The 15,665-nt window shown below is 45.8% G+C and overlaps 1 protein-coding gene across 13 annotated transcripts in view; it reads left to right on the forward strand.

The window, feature by feature from the left end:
* Nucleotides 1-206: 206 nt before the first annotated feature.
* Washc2c (WASH complex subunit 2C) overlaps nucleotides 207-15,665 on the forward strand; it is a 58,974-nt gene continuing 43,515 nt past the window's right edge. For 7 of the 13 annotated variants that reach the window (XM_087656920.1, XM_087656916.1, XM_087656923.1 and 4 more), the window contains exons 1-5: nucleotides 207-299; nucleotides 379-501; nucleotides 1,129-1,293; nucleotides 9,625-9,687; nucleotides 13,880-14,053. In XM_087656920.1, coding sequence (XP_087513046.1) covers nucleotides 379-501; nucleotides 1,129-1,293; nucleotides 9,625-9,687; nucleotides 13,880-14,053 — 525 coding nt within the window. In that variant the 5' untranslated portion in view covers nucleotides 207-299. 13 annotated transcript variants of the gene reach the window in all.

Here is a 15,665-nt window from a genome sequence, read left to right on the forward strand (position 1 = left end):
TCCTTCCCCTTCTAGCTCCCGTCTGGTAGGCCACTGAATTCCTCAGCATGGGCCCAACTGGTACCACCTATCTCTTTCGCACCTCTAGAATTGGCTGCTTTAGCACCTTCTCTCGGGCCACACAGCCCAATTACCCAGGAACTGTAAACCTACGACTTCCTCTCAGAGCCTGCGCCCCAGGTCACGTGACGACGTCATCACGTGACGCGAACTATGTGACTACCACAGCGCTGGGTGGGCGCTGCTGGTAGCAGCTCCGGTAGTCACTTTGGACCTTGCTGAGTAGCGGTGCAAACGTGGTGAGGACGGCGGCCCAGGTGGGCAGGGCTGGATCCTTTGACCCAGACTCAGCCCTTCTTTTTGTCCTTCCCGCTGCAGATGAACCGGACGAGCCCGGACTCGGAGCAGCCTCCGGCGTCCGAACCCGTGTGGGAACGGCCCTGGTCGGTGGAGGAGATCCGCCGCAGCAGTCAGAACTGGTCGCTGGCGGCTGACGCTGGTGTGAGCGGAGGACCCGGGGCCAAGGGAGGGACAGAGCTGGGCTTACCCCTTCGCGGGGACAGTTTCCTCCAGTATTCTAGGCGCAATCTCAGACCCCGGGGAGGGCGGCCCTCTAGGCTTCTTCCCAGCACTCTGCTGCGCAGACGCGGGTTTCCTTCCTTGCAGAGGCTTTTCAACCATGTCTTCCACGCCATCCTGCTGTGCAGAATTGTTTCTGTCCTCTTCAAGGATTGCTCTGTTTCTACTACGGAAGCCCTTCTGTATTAGAATTTGGGCTAAAAAGGGCAGCACATATTTTTAAGTAGGGAGGGCTGCTCACTTTGAGAGCCTAAGAGTTCAGAAGTTTAGTTTCACAATTTCATATAGGTAGGATTTCGGGTGTTATGTTACACTATGTGGTCTCTGGAGAATAACAGCCGAATAGAGCTTTAAATCCCTCTAGAAATGTGATAATTGGTGTGTGCGATGGACAACTTCAATCCGGTGAGGTTTCTTAATGCTTTTCAGGGTTACTTGACCCCAGATCAAAAGTATCATCCTTTTTCATAACATCTGGGAGAAAGGCAAGGGGTTCTTTTTTGTTCTGATCCACACGTAGTGTTGACACTTTGTTTCCTTTCAAAATAGCTTCTACAGTTTCTACAGGAGTTCTCACAGCAGACTATCTCCAGGACTCACGAAATCAAGAAGCAGGTGGATGGATTAATTCAGGAGACCAAGGCCACACATTGTCGTCTGCATAATGTCTTCAACGACTTCCTCATGCTGTCTAACACCCAGTTCATTGAGAATGTGAGTTGGTTTATGGCATCTGACTTTCGAATAATGCCTTCTGGGGAGTAAGAGCTATTGTAGTTTATAACGATAATTAGGTTCCCTTCTAAGTTTTGGTGGATAGATTGGCTCCTTTCTCAGAAATCAATGTCTTTTATTAGTAAAGTTTGTGAGTTTCACCAACCTTAAAAAAATTTAATAATAAGGTTTGTTTCATGCTGGTCTCTCTGTTTTTAGTTTTGAGGGCAGTTGCCATTTGATCAGAATGGTGTGCCTCTTAAAAAAGCCACGGTGCTCCTTTGGTATGATCAATTACGTGCCTGGCTTGGCCTGTGTGCCCCACGTTTGCCTTCAGTCCCCTTATCTTTGTAGGTCCAGTGTTTCCATCAGCTGTGTAAGTGGATGCAGATGTCTGCTTTGCATTCTGTCCATTAGAGTTTCCTTTTTCCTTTTCTTCTTCTGTTCTTTGAGACAGGGTTTCTCTGTATAACCCTGGCTGTCCTGGAACGTGCTCTGTAGACCAGGCTGGCCTGGATCTCATAAGAAATCCACCTGCCTCTGCCTCCCAAGTGCTGGGACCCCGCTGTCTGACCAGTACCGGTTTTCTCGGTTTGGATGGATATATGGCACAGAGTCCACAGTGAAAATGCTGCTGAGCTTTAAAGCACATTTGAGTTGTTTCCTCAGTGAGTTCCTGTGAGCTGCTGGGGATACACAGAGAAGTTATCTTGGTAAAACTACCATAGAAAAGAAGTGAAGTGACACACCTCATGTTCTATCGTGTTTGAGGCATGGGGTTTGGTGAGGGCTCTTCGTTCACTACTGTGTGTGCCAGCCTACCTGGCTCATTGAGTGGCTACCAAGTATTTTCTTTAACAGCAAAGGGAAGCTATTATGTTTGAAACATAACATGAATTCAAGTACACCCAATACAGATGATTGTACAAATATCTGGGATACTTGGGGCTAGAAGCTGTTTAGATTGCAGGTGTTTGGGATGGAATCCACAGAGACCTTACAGGTTCAGCATCCCTAAGTTGAAACAGCCCCATGTCTGAACTTTTTTGAATGTTATGCCATTGCTCAGAAAGTTTTGGATTTCCCAGTTTTGGATTGGGATGCTCAACCTGAAGACATTTTCTGACGTGCACAGAGCCTGGCTGTTCAACCTGAGCACTTATCTCCCTGGAGGGGTCAGTTAGGGTGTGTGCTCTCCTTATTGATGACAGCAGCCCCCGTTCTCATTAAGCTGGATCGGATGGTTTTATGTGCTTTTCTTGTGTGCATCTCTCACTGTGCATTTTTCTTGCTACGTCAGGTGCTCAGCTCTTCTTATAGTTAATGTTGAGGTGCAGATCGGGCAAGGAACAAATTCTTTTGTACTCATGTGTCTGTACAGACTGGTACCAGATGATGCTTTTCCGGTGGAGGAGGCAAGGAAAACTTGAGTTTCTGATCATACACTTTAGATAGCCTCTCTCTTCTAGCTTTTTCTGACAAAATTTCTTAAAATTTCCCATAGCTTAGATTTTGTGAAAACTTTTTTTTCCTTTTTTTCTTTATTAACTCGAGTATTTCTTATTTACATTTCTATTGTTATTCCCTTTCCCAGTTTCCGGGCCAACATCCCCCTAACTCCTCCCCCTCCCCTTCTATATGGCTGTTCCCCTCCCCATCCTCCCCCCATTACTGCCATCCCCCCAACAATAACGTTCACTGGGGGTTCAGTCTTGGCAGGACCAAGGGCTTCCCCTTCCACTGGTGCTCTTACTAGGCTATGCATTGCTACCTATGAGGTCAGAGTCCAGGGTCAGTCCATGTGTAGTCTTTGGGTAGTGGCTTAGTTCCTGGAAGCTCTGGTTGCTTGGCATTGTTGTACATATGGGGTCTCGAGCCCCTTCAAGCTCTTCCAGTCTTTTCTCTGATTCCTTCAATGGGGGTCCCATTCTCAGTTCAGTGGTTTGCTGCTGGCATTCGCCTCTGCATTTGGTGTATTCTTACTGTGTCTCTCAGGAGAGATCTACATCCGGCTCCTGTCGGCCTGCACTTCTTTGCTTCATCCTTGTGAAAACTTTTTAAAATCGTTCTCTATGTCTACTTCTATGGATTTTGTGTTTCTACTCATGCCTTTGTCCCCTTAGTAATAAGTCCTGTTCCTCTCCCCTTCCAGTCTGCCATCAGGATTCTTCAGAAGTGTGTTGGTTACGCTAACTGTAACTGCTTCCAGGACCTTTTACAGAGCCACATGGTACATACAGCTTCTTCCCATTGTGGAGGGGCAGCTGATGATGTTCGGAGAATGGCTAGTGCTTCAGGAAACTGGGAAAATAATCAACTTCACAAAATGCCTATTGCCTCTGTCTGCTTGCCTGTATATTTTCTTTGAACGCTGACATTGATTCTCAGGAATTACAATTCAGGTTAGGACACCACTGCCAGTTAGGTTTGTGAAGTTCATATTTAAAGTCAGCTGCGTTTCCTTAGTTTCAGAGGCAGCCTCATCATTGCAAACTCCATTTTAGAATTAGTAAAGCAAGCTGGACTTTGTAGGGCAATAGAACAGTAAGGGCGTTTTGAGGGCAATAGAAGTTGTATAGGATCATTAGTAAGGGTTCCAGAGGGAATCCTGAACGAGAACAGCTGATTAGTGTTGGCCTGTGTTTTAAATTCTAAGCAGAGAGGGACCCAGTTCTTAAGGTGCCACCCCTTGCCTTTCTTTTCCCCTCGAGACAGAGTTTTATTCTGCAGCAGTGCTGACCTCGGGCTCAGCAGTCCTAGTTAATGACTTCAGGTTGTTAAAAGAATACAGGAGGCTCAAGAGATGGATGGCTCAGGTTAACTAGCACTGGCTGCTCTTCCAGAGGATCTGGGTTCAATTCTTAGCACCTACGTGGCAGCTCGCAGCCGCTGGACCTCCATTCTAGGGGATCCACTGCCTTCTTCTGGCACACACTGCGCAGATATGCATGTAGGCGAAACACCTGCCCGAAAACATCAAATAATGAAAGACCACACGGCACTTTTAAAAGCCAGTTAAAGAATTTTTAGCTTTGTGGAAAAAATATTTAAAAAGAAACTTAAATTGATTTTCCGGGATCATTTTGTTAACTATAAAGACTATGTTTTCATCATTTTCTTCCTTTTCAGCCCCCCACCCCTTTTGTAAGGGAACAGGTGTCATTACTAATTGTCATAGAGAATCAATGATGTGGGGTTAAAGTTCAGAACCGTATTAGCCTATAATCCCCCGCACGTGCTATCCCTTCCCGCCAGCCTGCTTCATTTTTACAGATGTGCTTTCTTTTGACAAAGTAGCCTCTAATGCCTGGAGCTGCTTTTGCTACCTTGGAGTTGCCTTTTTTAGATTGCTCTGGGTGCCCTTAATTATCTTTGTCTGCCAGAGTCACCCTGAACGAGGCAGTACCCCTTGGGACAGGGTTTCACCATTTAGCCTAGTTGGTCTGGAGCTTGATGTGTAGACCTGGCTAGCCTTGGATTCATGGAGATCTGCTTGCCTTTGCCTCTCTGAGTGCATAGGCTTCACCCTTAGTCCTTGTGTCATTTGCTAACAGTCTAGCCATCTTGATTTTTTTAGAGATTTGTTTATAACTTTTTATGTGTGGGTATTTTGCCTGCACTCACAGCTATGTGTGCCACGTGTGTGCCCGGTGGGATAGATGCCCTAGAACTGGAGCTCTAGACAATTCTGAGTGGCCACATGGGCGCTAGGACTTGAACCCCAGTCCTCTAAAAGAGAAGCCACAAATGCTCTTAACCACTGAGCCATCTCTCTTGCCACAGCAATCTTAATTTTTTAAAAAAAGTTTTCATCATATATGTGCATTGTATGTGGTGTGTTATATGTTATTTTCATAAAAGTGCACATTACATGTTAGCAATCCTAATTTTAAAGTTTCAGAGTAAGCCTTAGCATTTAGCTAAACTCATTCATAGGTCTTAGCACAATCTGGATACACATACATCCTGGATACTTAAATAACTGAATGAGAAAACATAACTGAAAAGGACCAGAGCTGTGTGTAATCTTAAAAACCCACCCTTACTTCACTTACTCCTCAGGTCCTGTATCCCACTTCTCCAAATGAGGAAACGCTTCTTGAGGACAAATACCAAAGATATTTGCCAGTTCTGTTTTTTTTAAAGATATATTTATTCATTTCATGTATGTGGGTACACCGTCGCTGTCGTCAGACACACCAGTCGAGGGCATCGGATCCCATTACAGATGGCTGTGAGCCACCATGTGGTTGCTGGGAATTGAACTCAGGACCTCTGGAAGAGCAGCCAGTGCTCTTAACTGCTGAGCCATCTCTCCAGCCTTGCCAGTTCTATTATATACCTCTCTGAATGCTCATGAAATGGAGCAGTAAGGTCAGCCCAGGTAGAGTGAGGAAGTTAGCACTGATTAGCTGCAGTTACTGGGTACTACTCAAAGGTCTCATGGCCTTTAGGTCTTCCTGAACTGTTGGTGTTTTAGATGCCACCTTGGACTTAGCAAGCCCTGGATGCTGACCCGCTGAGGGGTAGATTTTTTGGTGGGGTTCATGCTCAGTATTGATGGCTTTAGACTTTAGCCAGAAAGTCAGCCCTTTCAGGTTAGAGGTCTTGCCATACAAATTTGAAATGACTCCAGTAGCTGTCCTATCTTAAAATCCCATGTAAAGTGTCATGTATCTTTATTTTTGTTGTTCTCATATTGGAAATGTTTGGTATAGGACAGTTAGGAAGGAAAATTAAGAATGCGGGGCTGGAGAGATGGCTCAGTGGTTAAGAGCACTTAACTGCTCTTTCCAGTGGACCTGGGCTCAAGTTCCAGGACCCATCTGGCAGCTTACAGCTGTCTACAACTCCAAGACTCGATATCTTCACACAGACATACATGCTCCCAAAACACCAATGCACATAAAATAAAACTACGTAATTAAAAGTAAAATGCTCAGGTTCGATTTCCAGCACCCATATGTCAGCTAACGTAGGTCCATAACTCCAGTTCAGGTGGAGACAGCACCCCCTTCTGGTCTTCTCAGGCATAAGGCACGGAGAGTGCACTTGCACACACACACAGGCAAAGCCAAAACATTTATACACATAAAAGTAAACCTTAAAAAAAAGTAAGAATGAGAGAAGCCACCAGAAGCATCAACTCCCCGAGAGGCTGGGACAAAGGTTCTAGGTCTCTTTTTACACAGATAATAGGCTTAAAAAATTAAGCCTACAGATAATTTATTACCTGAAATTAATAAGCCAGCAAACATCAGTTTGTATCTCTGTAGTCTGGATGACTCTGTGTGTGTGTGTGTGTGTGTGTGTGTGTGCGTGTGTGCACAAAACAATATGCATTTACAACCTGCGTATTTCTTAGTGTTAAAATAACTTTTTACATAGCTTTTGAGACTTTTTATGAACTTTTTTTGAGACAAGATCTCGTAACCCAGACTGGCCTTATGTTGTGGAGAATGAACTTTAATTCCTGATCCTCCTGCCTCTGTCTTCCTTCTGCTGGGATTAGAGACCACCTGATTCTTGAAATTAATTTCTATTCTTACTCCATTAATATGACCATATCAAACATACGTAAATAGTCAGCTATCAGCTTTATATGAAATACTTCATTTGTTTAGGAAAGAATAGAGGATAGCCACACATGGTAAGAATATGTAGCACCTAGAATTAATTACCAGATTTTGATATTTCTCCATATTTGCATCATAGGAACCAACTACCTTTTTATTTCCTAACTGTGATCTTTAGGAGAAGTATCTTTGTATCTCTGCATTTTTTTTTATGCCCTTGGAGTACATATTTATGAGTGTGTGTGTGCACACGTGAAGGTTTTATGCCTTGGAGTATTTATTTATGGGTGTGTGCACCCATGAAGAGAGCTTTTATTGTATAGCTGTTCTGTCCTCACCGAACTGTGTGTATGTTCATGTGAACATAAGTTTAGTTTCCCATGTAATTTACTTTAAGTTATTAAATATTATAATCTAATATACTTCATAGGGCAAGTTGCTTTAACAGCTTGTTTTTGCAGACAGGATTTTGCTGTCTAGCAGTCTTCTGCTTTAGATTGCTGAAAGTCAGCCTGTAAGCATGAACCATCATGATCAGTTCCTCAAAATTTCTATTTATTTAGAAATAGTCACTATTTTATCTTTGTTTTTTTAACTTTTCTCTATGAATTTGACATATCTGCCAAGGTTGAGAATAGCCCTAACCTATGGGTATAAACATCTAGAAGATATTTTGACAATGCGTCACTTTAGCAAAGACAGAAGTAGTACTGGGGCCAGACTTTATGGCATCTGATCCCTCAGGCAAGGACTTCGCACCTGCTTTAGAGAACAAGGCGTGATTTCCTCCCAAGGCGCAGGCCTCAGATCCAATTAGAAAGCAGTTGGTTATCACCAGAGCAGTCCTGCCTCTCAGGTGGGTATTGCTGTACGCAGAGTCCACCTCTGTGGAAGACATTGCTGATTCCTAAGCGGCTACCTGCATAGTGGTTTTTAGCTCTGTGAAAGGAGGAAGCTTCCGACCTGTTTCCAGCCTGATGTCTCTATGCACCACAACCAAAGTGTGTGGTGTCCTCAGAAATAGAATCTTTTCATCTAGTTGTCATGGGCACAGGTTGATTGTTCTTAAATCAAAATGAAATCACATAGAATGCACTGAAATAAAATCTGGACCTTTGCATGCATCAGCGTCAGATTGTGGATTTTTAATTAGGGATGCTTATAAAGTCTTGCAAATATTCCAATAATCTCAAATATAAAAGCTTTAGGTAAAGAATATTGACTGATTTTTAAAATGGCTTAGGTAGTTTCTTTTAAAAAGTGTAGCTCAGTGTGTTTTAGTGAATTCATACTTTTGTAACCCTATTGTCTCTACAGAACATTTTCATTATCCTATATAATCAGGGCTCTCTAAAGGAATAGAACTGATAGGGTGAACATGTATATCAAAAGAAGATTCATTAGATTGGCTTGCAGGATGTGCTCAGGATCGTCCAGCAATGTCATGCTTCAAGACAATGGCCCGAGCGTGCAGTAGTTGTTCATCTAGGAGCTTGCCTACCCAGCGGTCTCCATCTGGTGCTGGAGGCCTGGAGGATCGCTGAAGAGCTGCGGATCTTCAGTCTCCACTAGAATCCTGAAGAAGGTGGTTCTAGCATCAGCAAAGGAATGCCTTAGCAACAAGTTAGATGAACTTGCTAGCAAGAGTGAGCACAAGAGGCAAAAGGCAAATTTTCCTTCTTCCATGTTCTTTTATCTGGGCTTCCACAAGAAAGTGTGGTCCAGATTCTGGTTGGGTTTCCCTGCTTCAAATGGTATGACCAAGAAAATTCTTCACAAGAGTCCAGGATAGTCAAGGTAGCACCCAAGATTAGCCATCAGACCTACACTCATATTGGCTTTTTCTAACAAATATGTTACACTGCAATTGTTTAAAAAATTGCAGAGCGTTTCAGGATGGACAGATACTTGTCAAAGAGGCCTTCCTTGGTCCTGTGTCTTCCGGCAGGTTGTTGGGGCACTTTACCTTTTTTCTTTGATTCATATGAGATAAGTAACAAAACTTTCAACCATTTTAAGCAACAGAATAAAAGTATATTTTACCTTTATTATTTTCCTTGTTCTAATTGTTATTTATCTAGTTGGTAAATTGTACCAGTTGATATTAGCAATAGCCTTGTGTAAAGGTACCTGTATTGTTGCCCTGTTAGAAATCCGGGTTAGGTTAAGTGAAAGTTTGTATAGTTGAGATCATAGTGTTTCCAGAACTCTTTGATCAGCCAGATAGTTCCTTGTGTTTTTTCAGTCATTCATGTCTTTTTCTACAGTTTAATTTCAGGCGAATTATTATGTTGTTATTTGTTCATGACCCCACTGGTGGTGGTCCCTGTTGTTTTTCAAAAAGCTATTTCCATTTTTTTATTCACTTTATGTTTGATTGCTGCCTCCTCCCAGACCCCCTCCCATAACCTTCCTTTATAAACCTTCCCCCACCCCTCACCTTCTCCTCTGAGAGGGTAGAGGGTAGAGACCCTCCTAGATATCCCCTTACCCCAGCACATCAAGTCTCTGCAGGACTAGGCCCATCCTCTCCCATCGAGGCCAGATAAGACAGTCCAGTTAGGGATGTATTCAACAGACAGATAACAGCTTTAAGGATAGCCCCACCCCAGTTGTTGGTACATACACGTGGGGGCCCTGGGTTCAGCTCGCGCATGCTCTTTGGTATTTCTTTTTTAGTTCTTTGTATGGAGTGTTTACCTGTGATCCCATTCCAGTGCTTAACTGTTTTCAATGGCTTTGCTTCCATACTTAGCGGGTGTACGATGAGGAAGTGGAGGATCAGGCGCTCAAGACGGAGGCGGAAAAAGCTGAGCAGGTACTTGCACTGAACCCTCCTTTCTTTGAATTACTAATCTGGAGAAGTGATAAAGACGGTGATGAGGACTGGCAATGTGGCACATATGGCCTTTGACAGTGGGCCAAGAAAACGTTTCCATTTTTTCCTGAAATTTAGCCTGTTAGTACAGAGATAAAATAATAGCATTAAGTGTGGAGCGGAGTAAACTACCCAGGTTCATAGGCCACAGAGGAAGCATCGTCTTGTCCTCCTCCTCCTTCCTCACCCACCTCTTCCTATCCTTTAAAGATCTAGAAGCCACTCTTCCTCAGTTTATATAGAAACAGGCCACAGCCTGAACTTCGGGAAGTGAATGTCACAGAGGTGAAGTCCCGGTGTCCCTATCTTTTTTGTGATTGTATTTATTCTTGTTTCTGTCACATCAAAATTAACTAGGTGAATATCGGTTTAGTATGTGCGTGTTTGAGGAGCCCATGGGTACAAGGTGTGTTAGGCCAGAGTGCACTGTGCAGTGTGTAGTTATTGGAGCTGCAGGAAACTGATGATTTAGGACACTTACTCTCAGAGGCTTCCTTGTCTGTTGAGGCCATTGGTTATTGCATGGCTGGTAAGTGTTTTGGAAGTTCGCACAAGGAGACACTTACTGTTAAACTAGCCGGGAAAAGCTTCAAGATGAGATTTTAGTCAAATGAAGAAGGAAGGGCAAGTAAAAGGCAGTGGATAGGCTTAGGCAGTGGGTAGGCTTAGGCAGTGGGTAGGCTTAGGCAGTGGGTAGGCTTAGGCAGTGGGTAGGCTTAGGCAGTGGATAGGCTTAGGCAGTGGGTAGGCTTAGGCAGTGGATAGGCTTAGGCAGTGGGTAGGCTTAGGCAGTGGGTAGGCTTAGGCAGTGGGTAGGCTTAGGCAGTGGGTAGGTTAGGCAGTGGGTAGGCTTAGGCAGTGGGTAGGCTTAGGCAGTGGATAGGCTTAGGCAGTGGGTAGGCTTAGGCAGTGGGTAGGCTTAGGCAGTGGGTAGGTTAGGCAGTGGGTAGGCTTAGGCAGTGGGTAGGCTTAGGCAGTGGGTAGGCTTAGGCAGTGGGTAGGCTTAGGCAGTGGGTAGGTTAGGCAGTGGGTAGGCTTAGGCAGTGGGTAGGCTTAGGCAGTGGGTAGGTTAGGCAGTGGGTAGGCTTAGGCAGTGGGTAGGTTAGGCAGTGGGTAGGTTAGGCAGTGGATAGGCTTAGGCAGTGGGTAGGCTTAGGCAGTGGATAGGCTTAGGCAGTGGGTAGGCTTAGGCAGTGGGTAGGCTTAGGCAGTGGGTAGGCTTAGGCAGTGGGTAGGCTTAGGCAGTGGATAGGCTTAGGCAGTGGGTAGGCTTAGGCAGTGGGTAGGTTAGGCAGTGGGTAGGCTTAGGCAGTGGGTAGGCTTAGGCAGTGGATAGGCTTAGGCAGTGGATAGGCTTAGGCAGTGGATAGGCTTAGGCAGTGGGTAGGTTAGGCAGTGGGTAGGTTAGGCAGTGGGTAGGCTTAGGCAGTTGGTAGGCTTAGGCAGTGGATAGGCTTAGGCAGTGGGTAGGCTTAGGCAGTGGGTAGGCTTAGGCAGTGGGTAGGCTTAGGCAGTGGGTAGGCTTAGGCAGTGGGTAGGTTAGGCAGTGGGTAGGCTTAGGCAGTGGGTAGGCTTAGGCAGTGGGTAGGCTTAGGCAGTGGGTAGGCTTAGGCAGTGGGTAGGTTAGGCAGTGGGTAGGTTAGGCAGTGGGTAGGCTTCGGCAGTGGGTAGGCTTAGGCAGTGGATAGGCTTAGGCAGTGGGTAGGCTTAGGCAGTGGGTAGGCTTAGGCAGTGGGTAGGCTTAGGCAGTGGGTAGGCTTAGGCAGTGGGTAGGCTTAGGCAGTGGATAGGCTTAGGCAGTGGATAGGCTTAGGCAGTGGATAGGCTTAGGCAGTGGGTAGGTTAGGCAGTGGGTAGGTTAGGCAGTGGATAGGCTTAGGCAGTGGATAGGCTTAGGCAGTGGGTAGGCTTAGGCAGTGGGTAGGTTAGGCAGTGGGTAGGCTTAGGCAGTGGGTAGGCTTAGGCAGTGGGTAGGCTTAGGCAGTGGGTAGGCTTAGGCAGTGGGTAGGTTAGGCAGTGGGTAGGCTTAGGCAGTGGGTAGGCTTAGGCAGTGGGTAGGTTAGGCAGTGGGTAGGTTAGGCAGTGGGTAGGCTTAGGCAGTGGGTAGGTTAGGCAGTGGGTAGGCTTAGGCAGTGGGTAGGCTTAGGCAGTGGGTAGGCTTAGGCAGTGGGTAGGCTTAGGCAGTGGGTAGGCTTAGGCAGTGGGTAGGCTTAGGCAGTGGGTAGGCGTAGGCAGTGGGTAGGCTTAGGCAGTGGGTAGGCTTAGGCAGTGGGTAGGCTTAGGCAGTGGGTAGGCTTAGGCAGTGGGTAGGCTTAGGCAGTGGGTAGGTTAGGCAGTGGGTAGGTTAGGCAGTGGGTAGGCTTAGGCAGTGGGTAGGTTAGGCAGTGGGTAGGTTAGGCAGTGGGTAGGCTTAGGCAGTGGGTAGGCTTAGGCAGTGGATAGGCTTAGGCAGTGGGTAGGCTTAGGCAGTGGGTAGGCTTAGGCAGTGGGTAGGCTTAGGGAGTGGGTAGGTTAGGCAGTGGGTAGGCTTAGGCAGTGGGTAGGTTAGGCAGTGGGTAGGCTTAGGCAGTGGGTAGGCTTAGGCAGTGGGTAGGCTTAGGCAGTGGGTAGGCTTAGGCAGTGGGTAGGCTTAGGCAGTGGGTAGGTTAGGCAGTGGGTAGGCTTAGGCAGTGGGTAGGTTAGGCAGTGGGTAGGCTTAGGCAGTGGGTAGGCTTAGGCAGTGGGTAGGCTTAGGCAGTGGGTAGGCTTAGGCAGTGGGTAGGCTTAGGCAGTGGGTAGGTTAGGCAGTGGGTAGGCTTAGGCAGTGGGTAGCCTAGGCAGTGGGTAGGCTTAGGCAGTGGGTAGGCTTTGCCAACAAGGGTAGGCCATGCTTGGGGCATTGCCCAAGGGGCACCAGGAACATTGGGCGAGCTTTCTACCCCTGAGCTTCATCCCCATTCCCATGGACTAGGTTTGTGGGAGGTCGTGGAGGTCGGGAAAGAAAAGGAAAGAAGAGTTGATGAGTGCTGTGTGCTTTGGAAAGTAGGCCAAGGGATGAGAGGACAGCAGCTCCCTGGTTCCCATGGCTTGCCATGTGACCTCTCCATACACATCCTTGCCATCTCACTTTGGAGTCCACACCCAAGGAAGATTATGAGCCTTACTTTTGTGTGCTTTAGGAAGTACTGTCTTTTCATTTGGGGAAGAATGGCCGATTGTCCTTACGTTTATTGTGGAAGTCACTTAAGAAGGTTGATAAGAAGCTGTCGATTCGGATATTAGAGACCAGGAAGCCAGCTATGGCTCTTTCTGCTCCAGCCTTTTAGGAAAGTGAACTTTTATTAATAGTTCTCATGCATTTGCTACTCAGCTAAGTGAATATTATTGTTATATTGTACCAACATTATATTAAAAAGTGGTTAGGATATAGTGAAATAGTTTTTGAATGTCATAGGACTAGATATCAGAGCCTGGTTCCGTCCCTTACAGCTAAAGGTAGGTACCTTGAGTCATTGAGCACACTTATCCACAGACCTGTTTTTACAGACTAGGTTGTGGCTTCTTTGTATGTGTGTTTTTACAGACTCGGTTTTGGTTCGCCTCGCCTCGCCTCGCCTCGCCTCGCCTTGCCCCTCTCCTCTCCTCTCCTCTCCTCTCCTCTCCTCTCCTCTCCTCTCCTCTCCTCTCCTCTCCTCTCCTCTCCTCTCCTCTCCTCTCCTCTCCTCTCCCCTCCCCTCCCCTCCCCTCCCCTCCCCTCCCCCCCTCCCCTCCCCTCCCCCCCTCCCCTCCTCTCCTCTCCTCTCCTCTTCAATAGGGTTTCTCTATATAACAGCCCTGGCTACCCCTGTCTCTGCCTCCCTAGTGCTGGGATAAAAGGCCTGTGCCACCGTGGCCTGGCTCAGTTAGATTTCTAATTTGAATGTTCATCTGCTTTTCCAGATGAAAAATTAGAATTTTAGAGTTTAGGTTGTTTGATCGATGCCCAAAAAGTGACAAAACTAAGATTTAAAGCTTGTACATTGACTCCAAAGTCTGTGTCAAGGCATTCAGTAGACATGACTCTGTTAACATTTTGAGTTAAAATTTTTTGAGGAGGGCATGGCTTTAGAGTTGGTATATTGGAGACACACACTGAAGGATATTTTCTTTGTAGGAGAAGACTCGGGAACAGAAAGAAATAGATCTGATTCCTAAAGTCCAGGAGGCTGTGAACTATGGGTTACAGGTCCTGGATAGTGCGTTTGAGCAACTTGACATAAAAGCAGGGAATTCGGACTCTGAAGAGGAAGATGCCAATGAGCGGGTGGAATTGATCCTTGAGCCAAAGGTAAAGCATTTGGTTACAGTATGATGGTGTCTTGACTACTTTGCTGGGCACAGGGTGTGTAAGGCATGGCCTGTGTATGTTCTTAGCATTCCCAAACTGACCTTTTCTGAGAACCTTCCTTGACACGCTGAGCATTTCAGGGGTACAAGGTAGGGAAAAGTTACAAGGCATATTTCTTCCTTCTCTAAGGGTTTTAGTATATAGTTTGTGGGAGAGGAAGCATTGACACGAGCGACCATCCTCAGAACTCTGCAAGAAAACTGACTTATAGCTTAGAAGTTATAGGAGAGGGGTGAAACTTTTAACTAGATTTGGTTTTTTTAAATTTGATTTTTAACTCTTAAAATTTATTATTGATGTATTAGTGTGGGGCATGTGTGTCCATGGCACACAGCTGGGAGAGGGTAGCTGTGGGGTGGTTCTCTTTGTACCTAATTCCTGTCCATAGATGGGCCTTTACTTATCCACTGTTTTTGTGGCTCATTTTTATTTTAACCCCAACACCGAGAAGACAGAGATAGGTGGATCTCTGTAAGCTCAAGGCCAGCCTGGTCTAAGAAGTAACTCCCAGGAAGTCTTCCTTTGCTCAAGCCACAGAGTATCTGCTCCTCAGGAGCTTCCCGAACTCACCTAATCCCAGCCCAAATCTCCTGAAGTTTTGTTTTCATTTTTATTAGAAAAACATAAAATATATATAATATATATAACATGTTTTAAAGTGTCCATTAACTGTAGAATGACTCATTCTAACTTGTGCATGTGCCACATACTTAATTCATGGTAAGGACACTCAAAACCAATCAAATATAATGCATTTTATTAACTGTAATCATTCTGTTGCATTGTTAGCTCTTGATCTTATTTCTGCTAACTGGAGTTGATTTTTTTTTTATTTGAGACTGTAATTTAGTTACAATGTTTCTTCCTTTTTCCTCCTTAACCCTCCTGTATACCTCTCTCCACTCTTTCAAATTCATGTCCTTTTTTTCCATTAATTGTTATTACAGTCATATGTGTATTTGTATAACATACATTCCTAAAGAACCTGTTGAGTCCATATAATGTCACTTACTTGGATGTTTTCAGGGCTGACCATTTGGCACTGGAACCAATTGGTGTGCTCTTCCCACGGAGGACTCCTTTCCCCTGAGGGCTTTCCTCAGTGCCCTGAAGTTCTGTGTGTACGGGTTAGGCAGTGAGGCCTTTGCCTCATGCAGTCTGACATGTTGGTTGGTCTTAGAGTCATCCTTGCTCAGCTCATGTTAGGGCTAACTGAAGCTTCTGTGTCCTTTGACCAACCGTTCTCCCTCTCGTTTCTAGTCTCTAGGAGATTTGGGCTGGGATTAGGTGAGTTCGGGAAGCTCCTGAGGAGCAGATACTCTGTGGCTTGAGCAAAGGAAGACTTCCTGGGAGTTACTTCTTAAACCAGGCTGGCCTTGAGCTCACAGAGATTCACCTACCTCTGTCTTCTTGGTGTTGGGGTTAAAGGTGTTCACCACCACTGCCTGGTGGGATTTGAAAATTTCCTTCTGACCTTGTCCTGCTTCCTTATTTCTACCTTGGGCTATCGCCTCATCTCATTTGAGATGCAGGTACAGCAGGACATTGCGTA

Source organism: Rattus norvegicus, chromosome 4, assembly GCF_021556685.1.
Source record: "Rattus norvegicus strain SHRSP/BbbUtx chromosome 4, alternate assembly SHRSP_T2T, whole genome shotgun sequence".
Lineage (NCBI taxonomy): Eukaryota > Metazoa > Chordata > Mammalia > Rodentia > Muridae > Rattus > Rattus norvegicus.